At 52.6% G+C, this 20,397-nt stretch overlaps 10 protein-coding genes across 11 annotated transcripts; 5 read left to right on the forward strand and 5 right to left on the reverse strand.

Moving 5' to 3' along the window:
• The first annotated feature begins 139 nt into the window (after positions 1–139).
• Positions 140–2,872, forward strand: PV05_00787 (uncharacterized protein). The gene has a single exon (XM_013465709.1). The coding sequence runs from the start codon at positions 184–186 to the stop codon at positions 2,674–2,676; it is 2,493 nt and encodes an 830-aa protein (XP_013321163.1). The 5' UTR covers positions 140–183; the 3' UTR covers positions 2,677–2,872.
• On the reverse strand, positions 2,806–4,899 carry PV05_00788 (uncharacterized protein). Its single transcript, XM_013465710.1, has one exon. It carries the CDS (start codon positions 4,737–4,739, stop codon positions 3,141–3,143), a length of 1,599 nt encoding a protein of 532 aa, XP_013321164.1. The 5' UTR covers positions 4,740–4,899; the 3' UTR covers positions 2,806–3,140.
• A 117-nt stretch (positions 4,900–5,016) lies between these two features.
• Positions 5,017–6,434, forward strand: PV05_00789 (ribose 5-phosphate isomerase A). Its single transcript, XM_013465711.1, has 3 exons — positions 5,017–5,236; positions 5,290–5,783; positions 5,829–6,434. Exons 1-3 carry the CDS (start codon positions 5,205–5,207, stop codon positions 6,347–6,349), a joined length of 1,047 nt encoding a protein of 348 aa, XP_013321165.1. The 5' UTR covers positions 5,017–5,204; the 3' UTR covers positions 6,350–6,434.
• Positions 5,246–7,629, reverse strand: PV05_00790 (uncharacterized protein). Its single transcript, XM_013465712.1, has 3 exons — positions 7,567–7,629; positions 7,274–7,520; positions 5,246–7,227 (listed from the first exon to the last, which is right to left on the reverse strand). The coding sequence occupies exons 1-3, from the start codon at positions 7,571–7,573 to the stop codon at positions 6,432–6,434; spliced, it is 1,050 nt and encodes a 349-aa protein (XP_013321166.1). The 5' UTR covers positions 7,574–7,629; the 3' UTR covers positions 5,246–6,431.
• A 171-nt stretch (positions 7,630–7,800) lies between these two features.
• Positions 7,801–11,312, reverse strand: PV05_00791 (uncharacterized protein). Its single transcript, XM_013465713.1, has one exon. It carries the CDS (start codon positions 11,196–11,198, stop codon positions 8,124–8,126), a length of 3,075 nt encoding a protein of 1,024 aa, XP_013321167.1. The 5' UTR covers positions 11,199–11,312; the 3' UTR covers positions 7,801–8,123.
• A 419-nt stretch (positions 11,313–11,731) lies between these two features.
• On the forward strand, positions 11,732–13,548 carry PV05_00792 (uncharacterized protein). Its single transcript, XM_013465714.1, has one exon. The coding sequence runs from the start codon at positions 12,045–12,047 to the stop codon at positions 13,407–13,409; it is 1,365 nt and encodes a 454-aa protein (XP_013321168.1). The 5' UTR covers positions 11,732–12,044; the 3' UTR covers positions 13,410–13,548.
• A 315-nt stretch (positions 13,549–13,863) lies between these two features.
• On the forward strand, positions 13,864–15,309 carry PV05_00793 (uncharacterized protein). Its single transcript, XM_013465715.1, has 2 exons — positions 13,864–14,209; positions 14,431–15,309. Exons 1-2 carry the CDS (start codon positions 13,967–13,969, stop codon positions 14,848–14,850), a joined length of 663 nt encoding a protein of 220 aa, XP_013321169.1. The 5' UTR covers positions 13,864–13,966; the 3' UTR covers positions 14,851–15,309.
• Positions 15,205–17,239, reverse strand: PV05_00794 (uncharacterized protein). Its single transcript, XM_013465716.1, has one exon. It carries the CDS (start codon positions 17,203–17,205, stop codon positions 15,349–15,351), a length of 1,857 nt encoding a protein of 618 aa, XP_013321170.1. The 5' UTR covers positions 17,206–17,239; the 3' UTR covers positions 15,205–15,348.
• Positions 17,240–17,521: 282 nt separating this feature from the next.
• Positions 17,522–18,411, forward strand: PV05_00795 (uncharacterized protein). Its single transcript, XM_013465717.1, has 2 exons — positions 17,522–17,821; positions 17,976–18,411. Exons 1-2 carry the CDS (start codon positions 17,701–17,703, stop codon positions 18,206–18,208), a joined length of 354 nt encoding a protein of 117 aa, XP_013321171.1. The 5' UTR covers positions 17,522–17,700; the 3' UTR covers positions 18,209–18,411.
• On the reverse strand, positions 18,369–20,325 carry PV05_00796. 2 transcript variants are annotated; one of them, XM_013465718.1, is made up of 2 exons: positions 20,169–20,325; positions 18,369–20,117 (listed from the first exon to the last, which is right to left on the reverse strand). In XM_013465718.1, exons 1-2 carry the CDS (start codon positions 20,195–20,197, stop codon positions 18,422–18,424), a joined length of 1,725 nt encoding a protein of 574 aa, XP_013321172.1. In that variant the 5' UTR covers positions 20,198–20,325; the 3' UTR covers positions 18,369–18,421. The 2 variants fall into 2 exon arrangements, with proteins under 2 accessions (XP_013321172.1, XP_013321173.1); XM_013465719.1 differs by having other exon boundaries at positions 18,369–20,325.
• Between the last annotated feature and the right edge of the window lie 72 nt (positions 20,326–20,397).

The raw sequence follows: 20,397 nt of genomic DNA on the forward strand, positions 1-20,397 counted from the left end.
GTTCACGAGGGCTGTGAGCTGCATACCTAGGTAGGAGATGGAGACCGTCGTTGACCAATCGGAGTAGATTTTCCTCCGCATCGTCTTAAAAAAAGTCTCGAGGTTCTGATCATTCCGGTCTTTTCTTCCACCGCCAGCCTGCAATCTGGCCAGGCCATAAGACCACCGCCCTCTTTCTCGATAATGGCCGACGATGGTATGCTTCTGAACTTCTCCCTTGGAGAGAACATCAATACCAAAGCCCAAAAGTTCAAAGGTGGGTCCTGGAGAGAACGACTGCAAGCAAAGAGAACGGCTCAGCGAGGAGGGCAGAGAAAACCAAACGATCCGAACAGTGTGCCCTTACAACCACGACCTCACCCAAAGGAGCAAGGAGAAGAGTTCCCAAATCCTCGGCCGGCGAAGAGAAGGCGTGAAGATGGATATACGCCAGCTTCAGGCGAAGTTGCAGGAAATCCCCAGAAGCCCGTTGAGCAGAAAGCCTGGAAAGGACCACGCGAAGTCATATCTTCTCTCTTCACCTACAACCCGAAGCCAGTGTCGACAGTAGACAAGGAGAAAGAGAAGGATGCAGAAGACACACCTGCAGCGCCTTCAAACGCACCTCTCGTGGACGGCATCGACACGTTTACATCTCTCGGCTTGTCCCCTACAGTTGCTGCCCACCTCCTGACGAAGATGAACCTGAAGAACCCCACGGCCATCCAGAAGGCAGCCGTATCCCAAATGCTCAAAGAAGCAAACGACGCATTCATACAGTCAGAAACCGGTTCGGGCAAGACCTTAGCATATCTTCTCCCCGTCGTACAGCGCATCATCACCATGTCCGAATCGCAAAAAGGCGCCCACGATCCAGCCCTACACCGCGATTCCGGCCTTTTCGCAATTATCCTCGCACCAACCCGAGAACTATGCAAACAAATTTCCGTGGTCCTCGAACGTCTACTGGGCTGCGCACACTACATCGTCGCCGGCACTGTCATCGGTGGGGAGAAGAAAAAATCCGAAAAGGCACGCCTGAGGAAAGGCCTGAACATCCTCGTCGCCACCCCGGGCCGCTTAGTCGACCATCTCGAGCACACCAAGGTCCTCGACGTAAGCAATGTACGCTGGCTCGTCCTGGACGAGGGCGATCGTCTCGTGGACCTCGGCTTTGAAGAGGATATCACCAAGATTGTCAAGACTCTAGACCAAAAGAAGCGCAAAAGTGCCCGGCCGGGCCTTCCTGATCATCGCACGACCGTCCTTTGCTCAGCGACGCTGAAAATGAATGTACAGAAACTCGGCGAGATCAGTCTCAAAGACGCCGTCCTCATCAAGGGCGATTCGGACGGCAACGAAGAAACCAACGAGAGAGGCTCAGAATTTCTAGCCCCCGCACAACTCAAACAGTCCTACCTCGTCGCAGCCTCGAAGTTGCGTCTGGTGACGTTAACGGCCCTTCTCAAGCGAACATTCGCGCGCAAAGGCTCCGTGATGAAGGCCATCGTTTTCGTGTCGTGCGCTGATTCCGTCGAGTTCCATTATCGAGTCTTTTCCCGACTTCTGGATGATGGTTCTGGTGACTCTCTGACTACCGAAAAGACCACAAAATCTACCTCTGTTGTTACATCTTCTGACTCAGACTCCGATCCCGACCCTGACAGCAAACGCGCGCCATCCACCTCAAACCCCCTCAATCCTTCCTCTGACGCCACAAAGCCTGCCTCTAAAAGTCTAGCTATCGACCCCAGCGCGGACGCGATATCCCCATCCCCGATGCTCTCCACCCCGGCCAACCCTATAACCTTATACAAACTGCACGGCTCCCTCCCTCAAGCCACGCGGACGAGCATAGTCCGACACTTCGCGTCCACGACAACCCCATCCCTCCTGATCGCCACGGACGTCGCATCACGCGGTCTCGATCTCCCCAACCTCGATCTGGTGATCGAATATGATCCCGCATTCAGCTCCGATGACCATCTCCACCGGATCGGCCGGACAGCTCGTCTCGGCAGGGACGGACGCGCCGTGGTCTTCCTGTTGCCGGGCAAGGAGGAGGGCTACGTTGAGATCCTGAAGAAATCTTACAAGGCCTCCTCCGAAGCCGACACCTCACGGAATGTAACGCACCAGTCCGCCGAGGACGTTCTAAAGAAAGGCTTCAGCACACTAACTGGCGTGGTGTCAACCAAACGACAAGCAGCACAAGCCGACAAGAGTAAGCCGCAAGCAAATGGGAGTGGGAATGGGAATGGGAATGGCGATGTCGGGCATCCGGGAAACTGGGAAACGCAAGCGACTCAATTCCAGCTCTCGATCGAGCGCTGGGTCCTCTCGTCTCAGACCAACAAGGACCTCGCGAAACGCGCGTTCCAGAGCCACGTAAGAGCGTACGCGACCCACGTCGCCGCCGAGAGAAAGTATTTCGACATCAAGGACTTGCACTTGGGACATCTGGCCAAGAGTTTCGGCCTGCGGGATCCGCCTGGGAGAGTCAATGTCGTGGGCCAGCGAGGAGCTGCGTCGTCGGGCCAGGGCCAGGCACGGAAACGAACGTGGAATGGCGGCGAGAAAGCGGCCGTGGATGAGACGGATAACCCAGACGATGCGGCGAGGAAGATGAGGGAGAAAGTCCGCAAGGCCAACAAGATGATGATGGGCGGAGGCGCCGACGAGTTTAATATTGCTTGAGTCTCCCAAGTAGTTTCTCGTCAGACCTGATTTGGATGCTGTTTGTGCTTGTCGATGGAGCGAGCGAAGACCGACGAGCGAAGAGCGAAGAACGGCTTTTGGGCCAAGTCACTTTGTACCAAGTCTGGTCTGGATGGTTGGATTTTGACTTCACAGCCTACCTTAGCTAGTATGCAAGGCACGCACAACACCAGATTCTATCCCGCGTGAGCAAGTACCTATGATTCCGCATACTCGGGACTCAACTCGCTGTCCAGTCTATCTCTAGAATTCGATCTTGACATCTTCTCGTTCTATGTCGTGCATGCGCATGGGGCTTTTCAGACCACCATCGTTGCTTTTGTCCCTCCATTTCCATACCAGCCGGCCTGCTTCTTGGTCTCTTATCGACGTCTCGAGATCTACTTTTCCTCAGCAGCCCAAACAGCTATCGACGATTCGAGTGCCCATCAGAGTCGAGTTCTTCAGATCTTGAAGATGCCACTCTTACTCCTCACCCCATCAAACACACAAGTTCCTTCCACTGGCACATACTGCCTGGTGAGCAACTTGATCGCCTCCTGTGCGACCATTCCACCAAGTACACTCGAAATGTTATGCATTTCACCACCCTGAACTCTCTCAACCTCCTCCACTGCCTTTTCGTAGCTTTCCTGTACCTCGGCATCCTCTGAGAGTGTGCTTACATCGAGCGTGTTCGCCGCGTTCAGCGCAATGAAGACAGGCAGCATACCCTCCCAATCGTTCTCAACCAACCTCGGCAGTGCCGATAACGTCTTCGCATCGGAAACTGCCAACCGCAACGCCGGGACCGACGCATTACTCGGACTTGTCAGCACACGGACATGAGAGGCGTTCTTGCAGAATGCCTCGATCTCAGAAGCTTCAATCTTGGTCATCCTCGACAGGTCGTTCTCCAGTTGTCTGACGGTCTGCGTAACTTCAGCGACATCTGCACGTGCCTTGGCCTTGTAGATGCCTTGCAACTTGATATACTCTGCGCTGGTGGCTTTCATGTCTGGCAATGATCCCGGTAGAGGCAGAACGCCGTGCGTATCGTAGAACTTCTTGATGGCGTTGGCTATGATCCAGAAATTCGGAGAGCCAGCAGTCACTTGGGTACAGGACGGCATGCTCATCATCTCTTTACAACCGCTACCTACAGGCGGTGGTGCTATGCTTTTCAGCACAGAGGCACATGCTTCGTCGTAGTTCTCTTCCCCGCCTTCGGGATTGTTTGTTCGTGCACCGGATCGGATCAGGTCACGGAACTCTGTCTTCTCTTTAAAACTAGATGGGTATTTGCCATTGTGAGAGGTCTTCCATTCTCTTAGGTAATGCAGCAGGAGGAGGATATATGGGATGTGGCCATGGTCGTGGTCCGACAGGGTGTGGATGTCGCCTATTGAGTCTACTGCCTCTTCGAGTTCTGTCCAGGGAGCGAGAAGGCGGAGATCTTGTGTGCTCTCTGGATCGGGATGAGTGTCGACGATCGGAAATTCGTGAGGTAGTTGAATTGAAAAGGAAGCGTAAAAGCCCGCGGAGCGGATGTAGACGATTGGGATTGAGTTCTCTGACCCATAGGCGCATATTCCTTGGAGATATTCTGGCGAAATCGGGGCGCAGATGAGAATGAGGTTGTATGGTTGTAAAGAGTTCTCCATGGGGAGCCATTCTGGTAGAGGAGCTGTGATAGCATGGCCTGTAACGTCTGGGTTCAATTCTGAGAGAAGCCGTCTTGTCTCTTCTGCTCTGGACTTGTGAAGGCTGCCTGACTCGAGGAAGAAGTTGACGCCGAGATCAGCATCTGTAACTGTGGCAGAGTCGACAATGGTGAAGTTGCCGATACTGGGCAGGATGAGGTTCTTGAGGGTCTCGACGCCTGCGACGGTGCTGTTGGAGCCGTGGTTCTCATCTCCCACGATCAGGAGGACATGTGATTCCTCCAATGCTCTTTGGCCTGAAGCCGCCCATAGCCGCAATTGTCTGTCATATTTCTTCTCTTTGACCGTCGGAGCTTGCAGCGGAGGAGGAGTGACCTCGCGAGGTGCGATTTCGGTCATTGTTTCGGATTGGTGAGAGGAGGGAGGGGAAGGGAAATTGTCATTGCACCCAGATTGTAGAGTCGACGAAGGTTTTAGACATTCCCAGCTCTTGTCAACCGCTCATGATGCCCAACGGTGCAGGCACAATGCAGTGAGAACGAGGAGGGTGGACAGTGACACTCAACGTTAGGCATGGACAATTTGTCAATCGGGGGAAAGTCAAGCGGGATCGGATCGACGTCACTGGAGAGCAGCCACTAAAGCAGCCCAGCTTCATTCCTCACCCCACGTTCTTGGGATAAGAGATTAAAAGACTCATTTTTTCCTAGACCTGGATACAAGGCACTGTGCTGGACGACAGACAAAAAACCCTCTCAAGCCATTGCGAATTCTTCAATCGGCAGTCTCGACAGTCCTGTATATGCATGCTGTACAGTCAACCTCCTTCGGCGTACGTAATCTGCACTCAATAGAGGTGAATGCATGTACCTGACCGTCCTGTGTAACCGCACCCTGTAAGTAGACACGGAGCACAGCACTTTTATACCAACTCATCTAAAGTAGTCAGGACCCTCTCTAGCATATATCGACTTGGACACTCCTTCTTCACTCCCTGGCAGAGACCGGCACCGTCACTTCGCTTCCTCAGGCCCTTCCATATCACTCCCACGTTTGCCCACAAGATGGCAGCCGAAATAGAAGCAGCCAAGAAAGCTGCGGCAATAGAAGCAGTGCGAAATCACTTCCCCGAGAACCCGCGCTTCGTGGGAATCGGCTCAGGGACGACGATAGTCTACGTGGTGGAAGCCATCAAAAACTGCGGAGCGGACGTCTCAAGAATAGGCTTTGTACCGACGGGCTACCAGTCCAAGCAGCTCATCATAAATGCTGGCCTTGTGCCAATCGAGTTTGACGCTCTCCCAGACAGTGCCATGATAGATATCGCATTCGACGGCGCAGATGAGGTGGACGAAGAACTAAACTGCATCAAAGGAGGTGGCGCCTGTTTGTATCAGGAGAAGCTTGTCGCCATGCGTTCAAAGCAATTTGTTTGCGTCGCTGGTATGTCTCTCTTTTGCCGCATGTATGCCTGCTGACTGTCGACAGACTACAGAAAACTCCAGCCTCGCCTGATGACAAAATGGCCCACCATCCCCATCGAGGTGGAACCTAAGGCTGCTAGACAGGTCATTCAGCGGCTGAAAACGCTGGGAAGTCGCAGTGCCACCGGCGCCGGCCCCCTGATTCGAGAAGGCCACATGGCTAAAGCCGGACCCATCAAGACCGATCAGGATTTCTTCATCGTCGATGCGCCCTTCCCTCATCCTCTTCTAATATCTTCCGATGTGACCTCGGAGAAGTTAGGTAATGGTGAGCATGGCTACTGGGAAGTCGAGCAGCTCGCTCGTGCCATCAAAGAGATCAATGGTGTCCTCGCTGTAGGCCTTTTCTGTGGTCCGACCGGCCCAGAAGCCTTAGCAGCTCAGGTGATAGGAGGACAGAGACCGATTGCATGCTACTTCGGCATGGCGGATGGCACTGTTGCTTTGCGGAGAGCCAGAGAAAAGCGGCCTTCGATCGTGGCCCAGTATCCACCTTTGATACCTGTTCGCTCGTGCGAGGATTAGGGATAGACTCGATAGCCCACTTGGCATCCTGAAAGAGCCCGGGTAGATTTTCGCACCAAGTAAAAATAGACCGAGTCCGCAATCACTTCGCTTTCCTCTTGACTTCGTTCTCGCCAAGTTCCCGAATAAAGATACCGATCGAGCCTTCAGCGGTTTCATCCTTGCCGTCTTCGAACCCTGGACTGATTGCCGTCGCGAGGTACTTGCCATTGGAGCTAAACGCAACGGCCGCGACACTCGCAGCCAGTTTTGGATAGATACGTATCCTGCGCTTTGCAATAGCATCCCAGATGGCTACCACTCCGTCTCCACCACCAGTCGCAAACGTGCCATGAATGGGATGGAACGCAATGGCATTGACCGGGTAGACCACATCGACGTCGTCCACCGGTTGCCGATGGCATTTGAATGCATATTTCCGCGCCTGTGACTCATTCGATGGGTCGAACCATTCAACCGCCACACGACCCTCGATGCTGGAGGATGCATACCCTTCGTCGTTTGGCATACAGTCAACCGCCCTCGTCATAAACTTCAGGCTGCTCTCTCGTCGCTGCCATGGCTCAATATCCAACCGATTTTGTAACGAGTTCGCCGAGCTCTTGCACTCATTCGCCAGAATCTTCAAGTCGTAGATGTGCAGTGCCCGGTTCGCCATTGCTACCACGAGCTTCGAGGCCGAAACTGCCAAGGAGAAGGGTTTCGAGGGTAGGTTTATCGTCGCGGTTGACCAGGTCGCATCTCCACTTGGGTGGATGTGCAGTGTTGAGTCCCATGCAGCTGAGACAACGAGGGCATGTTCCTTGCTGTAGACGACAGATCGGACGCCATTGTCGTGTGTGCTCAGAACTGTCTGCGTCCCGGAAGTAGCGTCAATTCTGCTCCGTCAGCGTGGCTTGCTCATTGTCAGGATTGCTTGCGCACCTTCTTACATCCCAATCCAAGCACGCAGTATATATCTCGTCGTCGTCTGTGCCAAAACAGACGTCGAGGACGGGCCCTCTATGCTCAAACTTGGCGACCAGCTTGCATGACTTGCCGTCGATGAGTTCGTAGATGTATGCGTGCTTGTCCCATGAGGCCACGGCGAAGCGATAGGAATCTGGATGTGGTGAAAATCTGAGGGCAGAGATGGCGTCCGCAGGAGGATCGGAGATGGGAAATAGGCCTGCTGCAAATGTCAGTGGAGGTAAGGAAATCAAAGAGGTCAGACTTACTAGACATGTTGAGACGTGACACCCACAGAATTCATAGATTAATCATAAGTTGATTGATCATGGGCGCACGGTAGAAGCGAATGTTGTTTGAGGGGAAAACAACGGGAAAGATTCTGCCAGTCGTCACCGCCTTTGGATCTGGCATCATTCAGCCTTGCAGACGCCCGTTGCAGCCTCGTGACAGCCTGCATTGTGGCGGTTCTTGGACTTCAATGCTTGACGGACCATAGAGGATTGGTAAATTCATGTTTTTGAAATATACATCTAAATATCTAACCCTTTCAGGATCGATCTATCCATAAGGTATCCTGAAAGTATTACAGAGTAATGGTGCTGGAAGACCCATTTTCCTCTCTGTCGTTCGCTGAGCAATGATAAATTAACATATGCAACGGCGAATTTCAACGGAGTGTTCCGCTAAGAGTACGTCCAACTCCCGGATTCGGACAGGAAGCTTCAAGTGGGAGATGCCTGTCAGACCTCACGTCCTAGGCTACAAACCATATCAAGAAGAGAATAAGCCCGACTAGGGGTTGGCGAGATCGGGTTGGTGCAGGTCAGATAAACTCCCTCCATTCCTCGGGCACTTCGTCCACCGTGATCATGCGTCTCAGATCTTTCAAGACTGCATCGGTGCCCTTCTCGACAACAGCGAGTCTCGGGACGCGGAATCTGTTACCACTGACTTCGAGCGATCGCAGCTTTCCGGGTTCCTTGACACTGCCAGGCTTGTTTCCCAGCAGGCCAATCCTAGTAGGAAGCATCTCAATCTCGTTGTTGCGGATGTCGAGCACCTCGAGACCGCGGACACCCTCAACATCGACACTTGAGAACCAGTTATCCGTCGCAAGCAAGGTAGTACAGGTTGGCCACCACGCTCGCACCCATGGGACACGACCCGCCAATCGATGGCAGGAAATGTTGAGTTCTTGCAAAACCGGCGCTTTCAGATACGTCGTCAATGCGTCCAGAGAAGTGAGACCGGTGCTAACGATATACAAAGACTTCAGGTTCGGAAGAAACAGTTCGGAAGTCAGGTACTCCGTTGAATGCAAGAGAGGGTTGTGACTGAGGTCCAACAACTGCAAAGAGTACTTTAGCATCGGGTGGGCGAGGAGTTCGACCGGGAACATGGTGAGGTCATTGTTGGAAAGTTTTAGAGTCCGGATAGGGCCCTCTGATCCGTCGAGCTCAATATCGAGCAGGTTTATTGCCGACAGGGACTGAGAAGACATATCGAGAGTGCCCTGAGATACCTTAAATCGACAGTCACTTTCTGGCTTCGATTTTATCTCAGGTGATTCAGTTCCATGCTCAGGCGCTTCGAATTTCTTCTCAAGGTCCAGCTTCAGTTCAGCGGTGCTCATAGTCAGGTACTTCTTCTCTCGGAGCGGGTTTCCTGCCAGATTCATGCTCGAGAGGCTCTTCATGCCTGCTATCTCGGGAGGAACGATCCTGATGCTGTTGTGACCAAAGTCTGCAGTCACCAGAGCTTCGAGCTGCGACAGACCCTCAGGCACATCATGCAGCTGATTTTCTGCAATCGTCAGGGTTTGCAAGTGTTTGCACCTCGTTAGTCCAGGCAGCTTGACAAGTCGATTGCCGTCCAGGTTCATCGAACGTAAGCTGCGGAAATCGAGCACGTCCTCAGCTAGGCCTTCCAGATTGTTGTACGACGCATCCAGAACACGGATCTCTGGCAACGAAGTCGACTGTTCGAAGAGCATGCCGGACAATTGATTCTTAGAGACATTCAATTCTGCAAGCGGCAGGCTTACAAAAGCACCCCATGGCAGCCTCGATAGCTTGTTAGCACTGATGTCCAATTTCTTGAGACCTTTTAGCTGAGACAGCGCCTCTTCCTCCAAGCACTCTATGGCATTGCCATGAATATCGAGCACTTGAAGATGCTCGAATGTCCTGGATCCTAAAACTATTGCTCCGCCAATGAGGTTTTCACCTAGCATGAGTTCTTTCAGCTGCGGGATCTGCCCAATGATCTCAAACGCATTGTTGGTCAATCTGTTACCACTCAGGTTGAGTGAATGTAGTCTTGTCAGTCTCCGAATTCCGACGGGCAGTTGATGAATGTGGTTTCGGTGGAGGTCGATGACTTCTAGGCCGCCGAACTGGTTACTCTTGTCATCGTCATCCTGGAGCTGAGGATCCGAATAGCCCGGGAAAAATCGTTCCTCGAGTTCCTCAATTTCATTATCTGCTGCGTTCATTTTCGTGAGGTCCACCATTTCGGACCAGTTTAACTTTTGGTCTTCTGGATCATACATGTTCATTACTTCTGGAGGTATTCGTTTCAAGCTCATTCCGGCAATGTTCAGTTGCCCTGTCGTGACAGCCTGTTGGACACGTTTTCGTAACAAACCCTTGTTATCTCCACGTTCGATCGTCTGACCAGGGACCTCAAGCTCCCAGGTAGGATCTGTCGAAGCTTTCTCCGGTGCTCCAGCAGACTTTCTTAGCGCTTCTCTTTTGGCGGCTTTTGCTTTTGCGATCGTCTCTCGTAGAACCGCCGACGACTTTGGAGACATGGTCGTCTGCGTATCTTGCCCCATTAGGGGATCTCGATCCTGCTCCGACTTCGAGCTGCTCTGACCCTGGAGTTTTGATCTGGGCTTTGCAACAGTGGGCTTCGGACCAGTACCCGAAGCATTGTTCTTGGTCTCACGCTTGGGTGTAGGGGCAGGATCTCGGGCAGGATCTCTGAATATTGACGCAAGCGATGGCTTCGGTGCTGTAGAATATGACGATATTGTTTTGCTACTGTAGACCGGCTTCGACCTCATGGTTTGGGCCGGGGGTTCCCCTGACGGATCAATGTGGTGATCTAAAGACGGAATTTCGAAAGCGGAGCTGGCTGACCTCCTGGGATCTCGTAGAGGCTTTGCAATCCTCGACCGCTGGCCTCTCACGAAGGCTTTAGGTGGAGTATAAATGTCGCCTGGTGAAATGACTGGCGGAAGAGGTACGACGTCTTTCGCTGGTGAGCTCCTTCCTGGAGGCCGAAAATGTCGCTTGCTCGGGGATTCTGGACGAGGTGTTGCTGGCGTTGTGGGACGGGATATCCTCGAGGTCGGCCGAACAGGAGGTGGGATGCCGTCAGTGCTAAACAGGCTTGATCTCCTTGTCATGGGTGCCGGACAGGGTGATACTGTCGATAGAGTTTCGATTGTCCGTTCTGACAACGATGGTCGAGGTTTCGGCCGGTCTTTCGTCTCATTAATGGCTTCACCATTGCTTGGATTTTCAGAAGCGTCCTCGAATACCGGCACATCGTGCTTCGTGCCTGGTGGTGTGGTATCCAAGACTGCGGTGTGCGCGTCACGAAGAGCGTCTCGGACGGGAGACGCGCTTCTTGGTTTCCCGGATTTGTCGTTCCATGCGTAACGAGAGCGGATTTTGTGATTAAAACTTTCTCCCAACGGCCCTGGAGGGCCTGCTGGGCGAGGTAAGTTGGACTTCTTTCGTAAGTCATCCTGGTGCATTCCTGGAACAGTTGATGACCTGGCGGCGAGCTTCAGGTTGTCGATAGACGCGCTTGGACGTGGCATGGGTAGCCTTGACAGACGTGGAATGCCACCGCGCAGCGGAACGTTGGACCCGTACTCTTGGTCCATGCTCCAATACGGGATGAATCTTTCCGTCAGAGAGAGGTTGCTACGTTTATGGATCTTGGACAATTTATTGGAAACCCAGACATTGCATGCGTGGAACTGGTACTCGCAAGGGACGTGGAAATGGAGTAGATGGGTACCAGGTAAGTCCAAGCTCTGTGAAATAATGAGTTCCGGTGTTGACGGGAAAAGGGGGGGTTGCGGAGTGTGAAAGATCGACTGGTTGTCGTAGCAATGCGTGGTGCGCCATAGAGAGCGCCCAGTGGCGCCGATGATGGCTCGGATGGCCCTCAATGCCCCGAAACTGAACTAGCGGAAACGCCCCTGGGAGCCTAAATCTTCGACGCGTCTTGATGGGAAAGTCGCGGTGCTCGGTGGCCGCTAGTGGCAGTCTGCGAGTCGACCAGTCTCATCCATCGCTAGAGCCTGTGAGCCTTGTTCGTGCTGCTCCACCGTGACCACCTCACAGGCCTTCCCGCTTTCCCAGCCTCTTCTTCAATGGCCCAAACCCAGCCTGTCAAATATCATCCCTACTTCAACTTCCCCTCCGTACTATGCGCACTGTCTTCGACCTCTTGAATATTTACTACAACTCCTCCAACCAGCCGTCGCGTCTCACAGACATCAATCACAATGTGCCATCTGGCGGTCCGATCATCAACATAGGTGTTGCGATCTTCCCGTCACTTGACCGTTGCGCCCTCTTAACTCTCGACTCCACCGCTATCGATACCAACCCAGAGTGACAGCACATTCAAAGGTCGATCTTCGACATCCTTCATTTTTCCTCTTCCTCAGGTCGTGCGCAGCTGTAAACAGACTTCTCCGACCCGGGTTTTCTTACTCACTATGGCGGATACGGAAGACGCAGCGCAGGATTCCCAGTTACCTTCAACTCCTGCGCCCGCCCGCAGTCGTTCAGCAGACAGCATGAACAAGTCGGCCGCGTACGCTTCACCCCCACCAATGTCAGCAAGCATGACCCCTCCTCCGTCGACGCAGCCGCCTCGATTCCATTCACCCGTCAATCGCATGAGCGCTGGTCCTGCCGATGGATTACTTGCGTCGCCGCCTAGCACTGTCAAAACTAATGCCCTACGTGCATTGCCTACCCCAGACGCAATTGCCAAAGCCGACATTCAAGAACTGCGAGACATGGCGAAAGAATTGGTCGCAGCCGTTCAAGATGCCAGGACATCCGCGGCGCATTTCAAGCTGCAGCACAGTTTGTTGAGCATGGAGTCAGACGAGGCTGCCCAAAGAGCCGAAGTCGAGCGTCAGATGATTCGACGCGAGATCGAAGTCCTTCAAACAGTTGAACACAAGAACCGCACGTCGTTCTCAATGCGCAGCTCACAGCCACTTCCACAGCCACAGATCGAAGCATTGACAAGAACGTGCAGGATGTTGGAGGATGAGCGAGACGAAGCGGAGCACGAACTCTTGCGAGTCAAGAAAGTCCTCGACGCGGAAAAAGACAAGGTTGAATTACTGCTGGAGCAAAATGAGCGCCTCAAGAAACGCATTCGCGACAACAGAGAACACTTCAGCCGACTCAAAAGCTTGTCTCCATCATACACAACACCACGCGATGCTTATACGACACCACAACGCAAAGCGGTACCAAGATTCGCAGAGTCCGCACCAAGTCACGGAAATATAGCTGCACTTCTAGCAGCGGATCAGGTTTTGAGCCGTGAAAGTCTCAGTGTACCATCCACTCCCACGAAAACCCATGCGTCGAAGCTGAAACAGGGCCATACTCGAGGTGCTCATTCAATGTCCTCTTTGCACACCACACCTGCCCAACACCGTCCCACGACTAGTGATGGTTATCCGGAGTCCATGGTCCCATTCTCGGCTCCCGCTTCTCAACTGGTGATTGAATCTGCAGAAAGAGAACGACATGATCGAGACAGCACTATTTCAATCTCGGATGCTGAAGAAGGTAGCGCGGATGATGTTCCGCAGTCCCAGGCTAGCTCGCTCGCTAGCGATATGCTGCGTCGCAATCCTGGAAACCAGGAAAGCTTGCGACTATCTCAAGGTGCCGAGCGGTCAAGCAACCTTCTTCAGAGCAAACTTTTTGGTCCCGTCAAGAAGTCTGCTCATGGTAAGAAGCGCAGAGGCAGTTTTGGCGAGACAGATGTCAAAGTGAAGAAAGCAAAAATATCTCAGGGCGTTGGACTGGGTATTGAATCTTGGAGCCAATGATTGAGGCTATCAGTGCCAGCTTGGGCGTTTTTGTATGTGATATTCAGGATACCCACTCAATCCCATTGTTGTAATGGATGAAATACTCGATGTACCAAGTACAGTAGCTTAAGCTCAATCTCATGAATCAAGAAATCGTCCTCAACGTCCGTTCTTCAGTTCATACGAGCTTGGTCAATTCTTGTAACATTGTGCCTGATGACTGCTGTAATTTGGCTGCTTGCAACTGGATGGGAAAGCGTTTCCCAGACTTCGCTGAGTTTCCCCGTCAAGATCTTGTCTCATGTCTATTACAACAAGCTCTTCGTCGAAAGTTTCGGCACAACACGGCTAGGCAAGACGAGGCTGGGCTGAACTCGGCGTTCACCGACTGGTTGGGTCACATGACATTGAATGCCTTGGCGCACAATAATTTTCGCCAAGCCCGCTTCCTGGCGGCTTCACACTGGCATCTCAGCAAAACAAGCCCATTCGCGGCCAGATTTTCGAAATCCAACAACGACAACTCACCCTCCTTTCAGTTCAAGGTTGTGTAGCATCCTGCATCGTCGGACACAATGGCGATCAAACACAACCAGCAACTGCCCAACAACCACTTCCACAAGGACTGGCAACGCCGGGTCCGCGTGCACTTTGACCAGCCAGGCCGCAAATCTCGAAGACGGGCTGCTCGTCTATCCAAGGCCGCCGCCGTCGCTCCCCGACCAGTCGACAAACTCAAGCCCGTCGTTCGATGCCCTACGATCAAGTACAACCGTCGCGCCAGAGCTGGTAGAGGATTCACTTTGGTTGAATTGAAGGTACGACTGCACTCCCTCTTCCAATGCGAGCACAATGAGACTGTGGGTGGGGACGAGAAGAGAGGGACGAAAATATTACATGATCAGCTGGAAGTGTACTGCGCAACATGGGATTCAAAAGCATGGAAATGCTAGTCCCGGGGGGAATTGAGTCGTGCTTTGAAACATTCTTACACACAAAGTCCAATTGAGGCGGCGATACTAACAACGAGTCTCTACAGGAAGCTGGCATCCCCCGCAAACTCGCCCCAACAATCGGTATCTCTGTCGACGCTCGCCGTCAGACCACCAACCAAGAAACCCTGACCACCAATGTCGCCCGCCTCAAGGCCTACAAAGCCCGCTTGATCCTGTTCCCCCGAAAGTCCGGCCAGCACAAGAAGCTCGACAGCTCCGCCGAGGACGTCAAGATGGCGGAGGACGAGAGCAAGATCGTCAAGAAGGTCACCGCGGCCATCCCCATCGACAGCGGTGTCGGTCTCAAGCACGCCTTCCAGGAGATCAAGAAGGGTGACATGCCCAAGGGCGAGGAGAACGCTTTCCGCAAACTCAGAATCGCCAGGTCAGATGCCAGACTGGCCGGTGTCCGGGAGAAGAGAGAGAAGGCCAAGGCTGAGGCTGAGGATGCGAAGAAGAAATAGACGAATCGCGGGTTGGCGGGGCCTTGAAACAGAAAAGTGCGAAAGATTCCTAGCAAGTGCAGCGGTCCAGCAGAAGATGATGTTCCTTATCGGCTTCCCAAAGCCTTGCAAATGTTCATGGCTGGAGTGCATTTCCGAAAATCAGCAGCGAACATGGTCGAGGGTTGTGCCCCATTCACCATGGTCTCGCAATCGGTCTTCTCATGGACTAGTCCTTTTTGTCGTCCTTTCACACGACACGACATCAATGACAGGGAGATATCAATGAAATCAAGTTAACATCGGATCTTGCTCTCTACCACTTTGGCTCAATTATTCCACTCTCCAAGCTCACATACCATGAATTGGATTCTCTCGTCAACTTGAACGCATGGTATATTATCTCCATACAGCGTCGCTAATTCAACTTGACAGCAGGTAGCAATCCTCATCACCACCGATTTCCGGTATCTCAATCATAGTCATGACTCATACATCGTAGCACATCTCGCTTACACTTCATTTCGAAGGACGTTTTCGCTTCTTTCCTGTCTGCTTCTGTCCATCTGCCAGCTCTCGCTCGGTACCTTCATCCGCATGGATCATGTCCCAAACGTTGTCAAACGCTGCCATAACCCCCTTCGTCTGGTACAAACTCGAAAAGACCTCCTTCAGCCCTGTTTCTGCCTTCGTCGAGACCCCATTGAACGCCAGAGAGACATCAGAAACGACTTCCCCAGTCCAGTCGAGGTCGATGTTCCATATCAGCATGACTTTAGCTTTGCAGGCTGGATGCCTCTTCTTAGAGGTCGGCGCTTGGGCCACCATTTCGATCTGTGTCGCCTCGAGAAATGGGGACAACTCAATGGCCAGTTCTTGAGTCAATATCTTGTCGTGCACTTTGAATTCACCTTCGTTGCTGGCCGAAGAAGACTTATTGTACCGGACATCCAGCCTACGAAAGATTTTGGCGCGTTCAACAGTGGCGCCGAACCACTTTCCCATTCCCCAAATCACACCAGCGAGATCGAAGTGCTGTATGCATAGACGATCTTGCCGGTCCTGCAAGCGTTCGCTTGCCCACCTGTAAATTCCCCGTCTGGGTGTTTTGTAAGGTCGATTGTCGTGCATGAAATCTTTCATCTGGGCATGTTCCACTTGTCCGATCTCGGCATCGACGACCACTCTGAAGGCGCAAGCAAACACATTGGGGAGCCAAGGAGCTGGCGCTGAAATAGTCAAGATGTGGACAAGCTTTATTCGGCCATGTTCGTTTGAGGTCTTAGTGCGGCTCTTGAGCTGGAGATTGCCAGGTGAGAATAAGGTCAGATGTACGGGAGACGAGGAAGAATCAGTAAGACTTGAGGATACTCCGTTCTGAGATGGAAAATGTCGCAAGATTGTTAAGACACCATCAGTGAGAGCCTCTTCACTCTTGATCGAGTTCTCCAACTGCTCATTCTCTTCATTGAGCCGATTCAACTCCTCTCGGAGTGACCGAAGAGTTGAGTGCTTCTCTTGTAGTTCCGCAGGGAGATTTTCGGTCCCTTCATCTTCTGGTGCTTCAGGCTCGCTCTCCGGTGCTTCAGCAACATGGTTGTCTGTATTTGTCCGGGCTTCATCGCCATTCGTAGCTGGTGCGCGAGCCTTGGGTTTCAGAGGACTACTTGTGACGGCGACACCTGATCTTGTCCGTCTTCTGTGTCTTCCACTGCCTGCCTGTGAGCCTCTCGGACTGCTGCTGGACGCTAAGCCTCGAGGTCTTTCGGGTGCCGGATCCAGTCCCAACTGAACAGGCGTTGGAGGTAGCTCTGGCTCATTACTTCCTGGTCGAGTTGCAGCCTGAGCATTTGAATCTGTTCGACGTACAAGAGTAGGCATTATGGGCGGAGGTAGAGGATCCTGGCTAAAGTGTCTTCTTCTCGATCCATTGAGTTGCGACGGTTGACGTTCACTCAGTGGTGACCGAGTATTCCTGCTATAACGTGCCGAAATAGCAGGTGCAGTCTCTTTTTGTATATCAACTGACTCTTTCTCAGGCAAGCCCTCCTCTACTTGGTTCAGTGCTGGGCTATTGTCCTCGGTGTGATTGGTGTGGTTGGTGGGACTGGATGGCAGGGCCTCGGGCACTTCTGTAGGATTGGATTTCTTACTGGGGATTTCGTCTCTCAGAGTCTTCCCTCGATTTTCCGTCAAAGCGCCGCCGGTGGAACGTGTGATGAGGTGCGGATGAGATCGTGCTAGGGAACTCTTGGTGGGCGAGAGGTACGAGGCTCTGGTAGGAGTCGTAGGTTGTTGACCGTCATTGTCCGTAGGAATATCCGATTGTGGTTCAGGGCCAGTTATTCTCCGTCTCTTTGCGGGCGAGTTCAGCATTGTGCTTCTGTTTCCTAGAGATGTTGGTCTTCAGTGGACCTTCCTGCTGAGTACTTCGAGGAAGCGCGCCTTGAGGCCGAATAACGCGACGGACTGCCAAGACCAGGACAAGCAGTGACACGGTTTGGATCTAAATGACGATCATGTGATATATATTGTTCCACCAATCACCGTCTGGCTAATTCGCACTTTCCCCGGAAATGGAACCCGCGCGGATCTTTTCGCTTGGGATGTCTACAATGACGACATGTCACGTGCTTCACGACGTCATGAGCAGAAATCTCGGGCTTTGGACTAACCCTCGGTTCTGTCACTTGCGTAAGGAAGTGATTGGGAAGACGTGGGAAGGTAATTCCGTAGCTCCTTCACGTCCTTACAACTTCAGACCGTCTTCTTTTACCAGTCACAAGTCCAACAGCACTGCCCTGAGAGAAACTCATCTTGACACAGCATTCCTTGCAGTCCCGCTGCGTACCATTGACCATTTCCACCATCATGTCCTACCTCAGCCGCAGCTTGACCCCTCTACGGGCAACAGGAAGAGCTTTTCCATCACGATCAGTGGCAGCATTCCATATCTCTTCAGCACGCCGAGGCTTGAACGAAGAGAACATCCGTACGTGACTCTCTGTACTACCGCTGAATTCGAACGATGTCTACTCTTTGGTAATTGCCATCTGTTCCCAGCAGCGTCGAACAATCCACCACCACCGTAGCACAAAGGTTGTCTGTACCCAAGAATTCATATGCTGACACGGCTATCTTCTTAGACCGCGAAGACCGAGACAAGCACATCGAGCATCACAAATCCGATAGCTTGAAGAAAGCAAAGACTGGCCAAGGAGAGTGGAAGCCCGAGCTCGGAAGCAACAGTGAACAGAACGTCCGCGGTGACAAGCATAATATGACGATGGAGCAAATGCAGAAGCTGGGACAACAAAAGGCGAACGAAGATAAGAACCCAGGTGGGAGTGACAGCTCCAAGGGATCGCACCAAGTATAAATGCGAGTTCGAGACTGAAATATCCATTTCCAACGATGCTCGTGGCGGACATGGAGTTCGGAGCTCAAGATGAAATTGATGGCATCAAACCTGCTGATGTCTTGTACATAATATTATAACAATGCTCTGTACTCGAATCCCGGGGCAATCACATTTCATCGTTTGTGTCCCAAATTCTCAGGCATGTGACATATATATTTCAGAACTATCACGTCAGAGCATATATCGAAATCCGCCATTTTCGCTGTTGACCTTTCTGGAGCCTCCAATGAGGGTCTCCTCAACGTCTCCCAGCTCATCGTCCACTTCAATCTTGCCTCCAGCCCTCCCTACTAATTCATACTCCCCACTCTGTGCGGGCTTTGACAGACCATGCCGCTTGTTGGCATGATTGAGCACCAATCTCAATATTCCGGCCAGTCCAGCAACGCCGAATGCCATAAATCCAGCGCAGATGGCCATGCCCTGTACGTATAATGGACCCTGATCTTTAGGAAACACATGTACGCCAATAAGCGGACCGCACTGACCCACGATGTTCAAGAGGGTAAGCCCAGTCCCCTTGCCTGTCGCTGTAGCCTGATTATTCAACGTCCAAGTAATGATCAATGTGACCGAGGAGAATAACCCCATGGCTGCACCATATACACCGACGTAGCGTATCGTTATACTGCCAGCCTCACCCAGGGACTCATGAAGATATCCGGCAATGGAGATGCCAGCGTACGAAAAAGCGCTGAGTAACGAAACGCCTATAAGGAAGAGAGACCTTGAATCGGGCATTCTGTCGCTATACCGTCCTATCAGTAGGACGAAGAAGAAGGCGAAGAGATAGGGAGGAGCTGCTAGTGCTTGAGACGCTAATGGTGAGAAGGACATGCTGTTTATGATTGTCGGGAGGAAGACGGGTAGAGAGCTGAACGACACATTGACGCTGAGGAACATTAGAGCCGTGAGATAGGATTTGGGGTCGAGAATAGTAGAGAGGACGTCCTTGAGATCTAGGCGCCGTGCCAAGGTGGTGCCAGACGCGGACCCGTGCGAATGTGAGTGGTGCTGCTCGGACTGGAGCCTGAGAACGGCGACTTTCCGCTCCCTCGCTGTCAAGTAGCGAGCCTTCGCTGGCGAGTCTGGGATATAGTACCAGGCCGCAACAGCGGCTAGCACTGAGGGGAACCCTTCGACCAAGAACAGCGCCCTCCAAGGCGCGATGGGACCATTCTGACTTATCTTCACGATCACCCAAGCCAGAGAACTTGCAAAACTCGTCGCTAGTGGCGCAGCTGAGATTTGGAGTCCGACTCTATACGCCAGTTCAGACCTTTTGTAGAAATAGGTCATGAAGAAAGGCACCCCAGGACCAAATGCTGCTTCAGTAATCCCCAGGAAGCCGCGCAGGATCAAGAGCTGGCTGAACGAAGTCGTCAAGCTTTGTAGACTTGCGACAACACCCCAGGACATCACGCAGAGTGCGATGTAAACATGTGCCGGGACGAGCCGATATAGCAGAATCATCCACTCGAACCCGATATAAGTGATGTAAAATGCGGTGAGTAGCCAGTCAAATTGCGAAGAAGACAGAGCGAGGTCCTTCTCCAGGCCAGCGATGCGAGCATTACCGATATTAGACCGGTCCAGGAAACTCAGCATGTATAGAAAGCCCAGGAAGATGACGAGTTTCCTGTCCAGTTTGCGGACAACGGCATCCTCTTCTTCATCTGTGTATTCCTTGGATTGTGTCGCGACTCGCTTGAGACGCCTGATCGGCTTGTTCTCCTCTTCACTCTCGCTCTCGTTATCATCACTTCGTTCAAGAGCTGAGGCATGGTGGTGCAGTTTTCGCAGCTCCACAGCGTCGCTGTCGATCTCACGTGAGGCTCTCGCTACGGCGATTGGCGAGTCTTCGCTACTAGACTGCGGCGTCAGAACTGTAGGCGCAGGAGTCACTCTGGAACTAGACCCTGGATTACTGGACTGAGACGAAAGCATGGCCGAAGCTGGGCTTCCTAGCCGGACGTTATCTCGGTTCGAAGGCGCTGCTGACTTCCATGGAGTGGATCAGCACGAGTATTGAGGTCTCGGTGCGATGACCTTGAGATGAGCCCCGGCTGAAGAACCAAGGTCGAGGCAGCCATGTCCTTCGCAGTCATCCGCACGAAAGCAAAGTTGTAGCTGGAGGTAGCCAATCA

Source organism: Exophiala xenobiotica, assembly GCF_000835505.1.
Source record: "Exophiala xenobiotica strain CBS 118157 unplaced genomic scaffold supercont1.1, whole genome shotgun sequence".
Lineage (NCBI taxonomy): Eukaryota > Fungi > Ascomycota > Eurotiomycetes > Chaetothyriales > Herpotrichiellaceae > Exophiala > Exophiala xenobiotica.

Excerpts from the sequence above, each read along its gene's own strand:
- PV05_00792 (XM_013465714.1), top strand. The coding sequence starts at position 12,045 with ATGGCGGATACGGAAGACGCAGCGCAGGATTCCCAGTTACCTTCAACT.
- PV05_00791 (XM_013465713.1), bottom strand. The coding sequence starts at position 11,198 with ATGGACCAAGAGTACGGGTCCAACGTTCCGCTGCGCGGTGGCATTCCA.
- PV05_00787 (XM_013465709.1), top strand. The coding sequence starts at position 184 with ATGGCCGACGATGGTATGCTTCTGAACTTCTCCCTTGGAGAGAACATC.
- PV05_00796 (XM_013465719.1), bottom strand. The coding sequence starts at position 20,197 with ATGCTTTCGTCTCAGTCCAGTAATCCAGGGTCTAGTTCCAGAGTGACT.
- PV05_00795 (XM_013465717.1), top strand. The coding sequence starts at position 17,701 with ATGTCCTACCTCAGCCGCAGCTTGACCCCTCTACGGGCAACAGGAAGA. Across the intron at positions 17,822-17,975 it reads CTTGAACGAAGAGAACATCC|ACCGCGAAGACCGAGACAAG; the intron begins GTACGTGACTCT and ends CTATCTTCTTAG.
- PV05_00790 (XM_013465712.1), bottom strand. Across the intron at positions 7,228-7,273 it reads TTGGATTGGGATGTAAGAAG|AATTGACGCTACTTCCGGGA; the intron begins GTGCGCAAGCAA and ends CTGACGGAGCAG.
- PV05_00794 (XM_013465716.1), bottom strand. The coding sequence starts at position 17,205 with ATGCTGAACTCGCCCGCAAAGAGACGGAGAATAACTGGCCCTGAACCA.
- PV05_00788 (XM_013465710.1), bottom strand. The coding sequence starts at position 4,739 with ATGACCGAAATCGCACCTCGCGAGGTCACTCCTCCTCCGCTGCAAGCT.
- PV05_00793 (XM_013465715.1), top strand. The coding sequence starts at position 13,967 with ATGGCGATCAAACACAACCAGCAACTGCCCAACAACCACTTCCACAAG. Across the intron at positions 14,210-14,430 it reads TCACTTTGGTTGAATTGAAG|GAAGCTGGCATCCCCCGCAA; the intron begins GTACGACTGCAC and ends GAGTCTCTACAG.
- PV05_00789 (XM_013465711.1), top strand. The coding sequence starts at position 5,205 with ATGTACCTGACCGTCCTGTGTAACCGCACCCT. Across the intron at positions 5,237-5,289 it reads GTCCTGTGTAACCGCACCCT|GACCCTCTCTAGCATATATC; the intron begins GTAAGTAGACAC and ends TAAAGTAGTCAG. Across the intron at positions 5,784-5,828 it reads GCAATTTGTTTGCGTCGCTG|ACTACAGAAAACTCCAGCCT; the intron begins GTATGTCTCTCT and ends GACTGTCGACAG.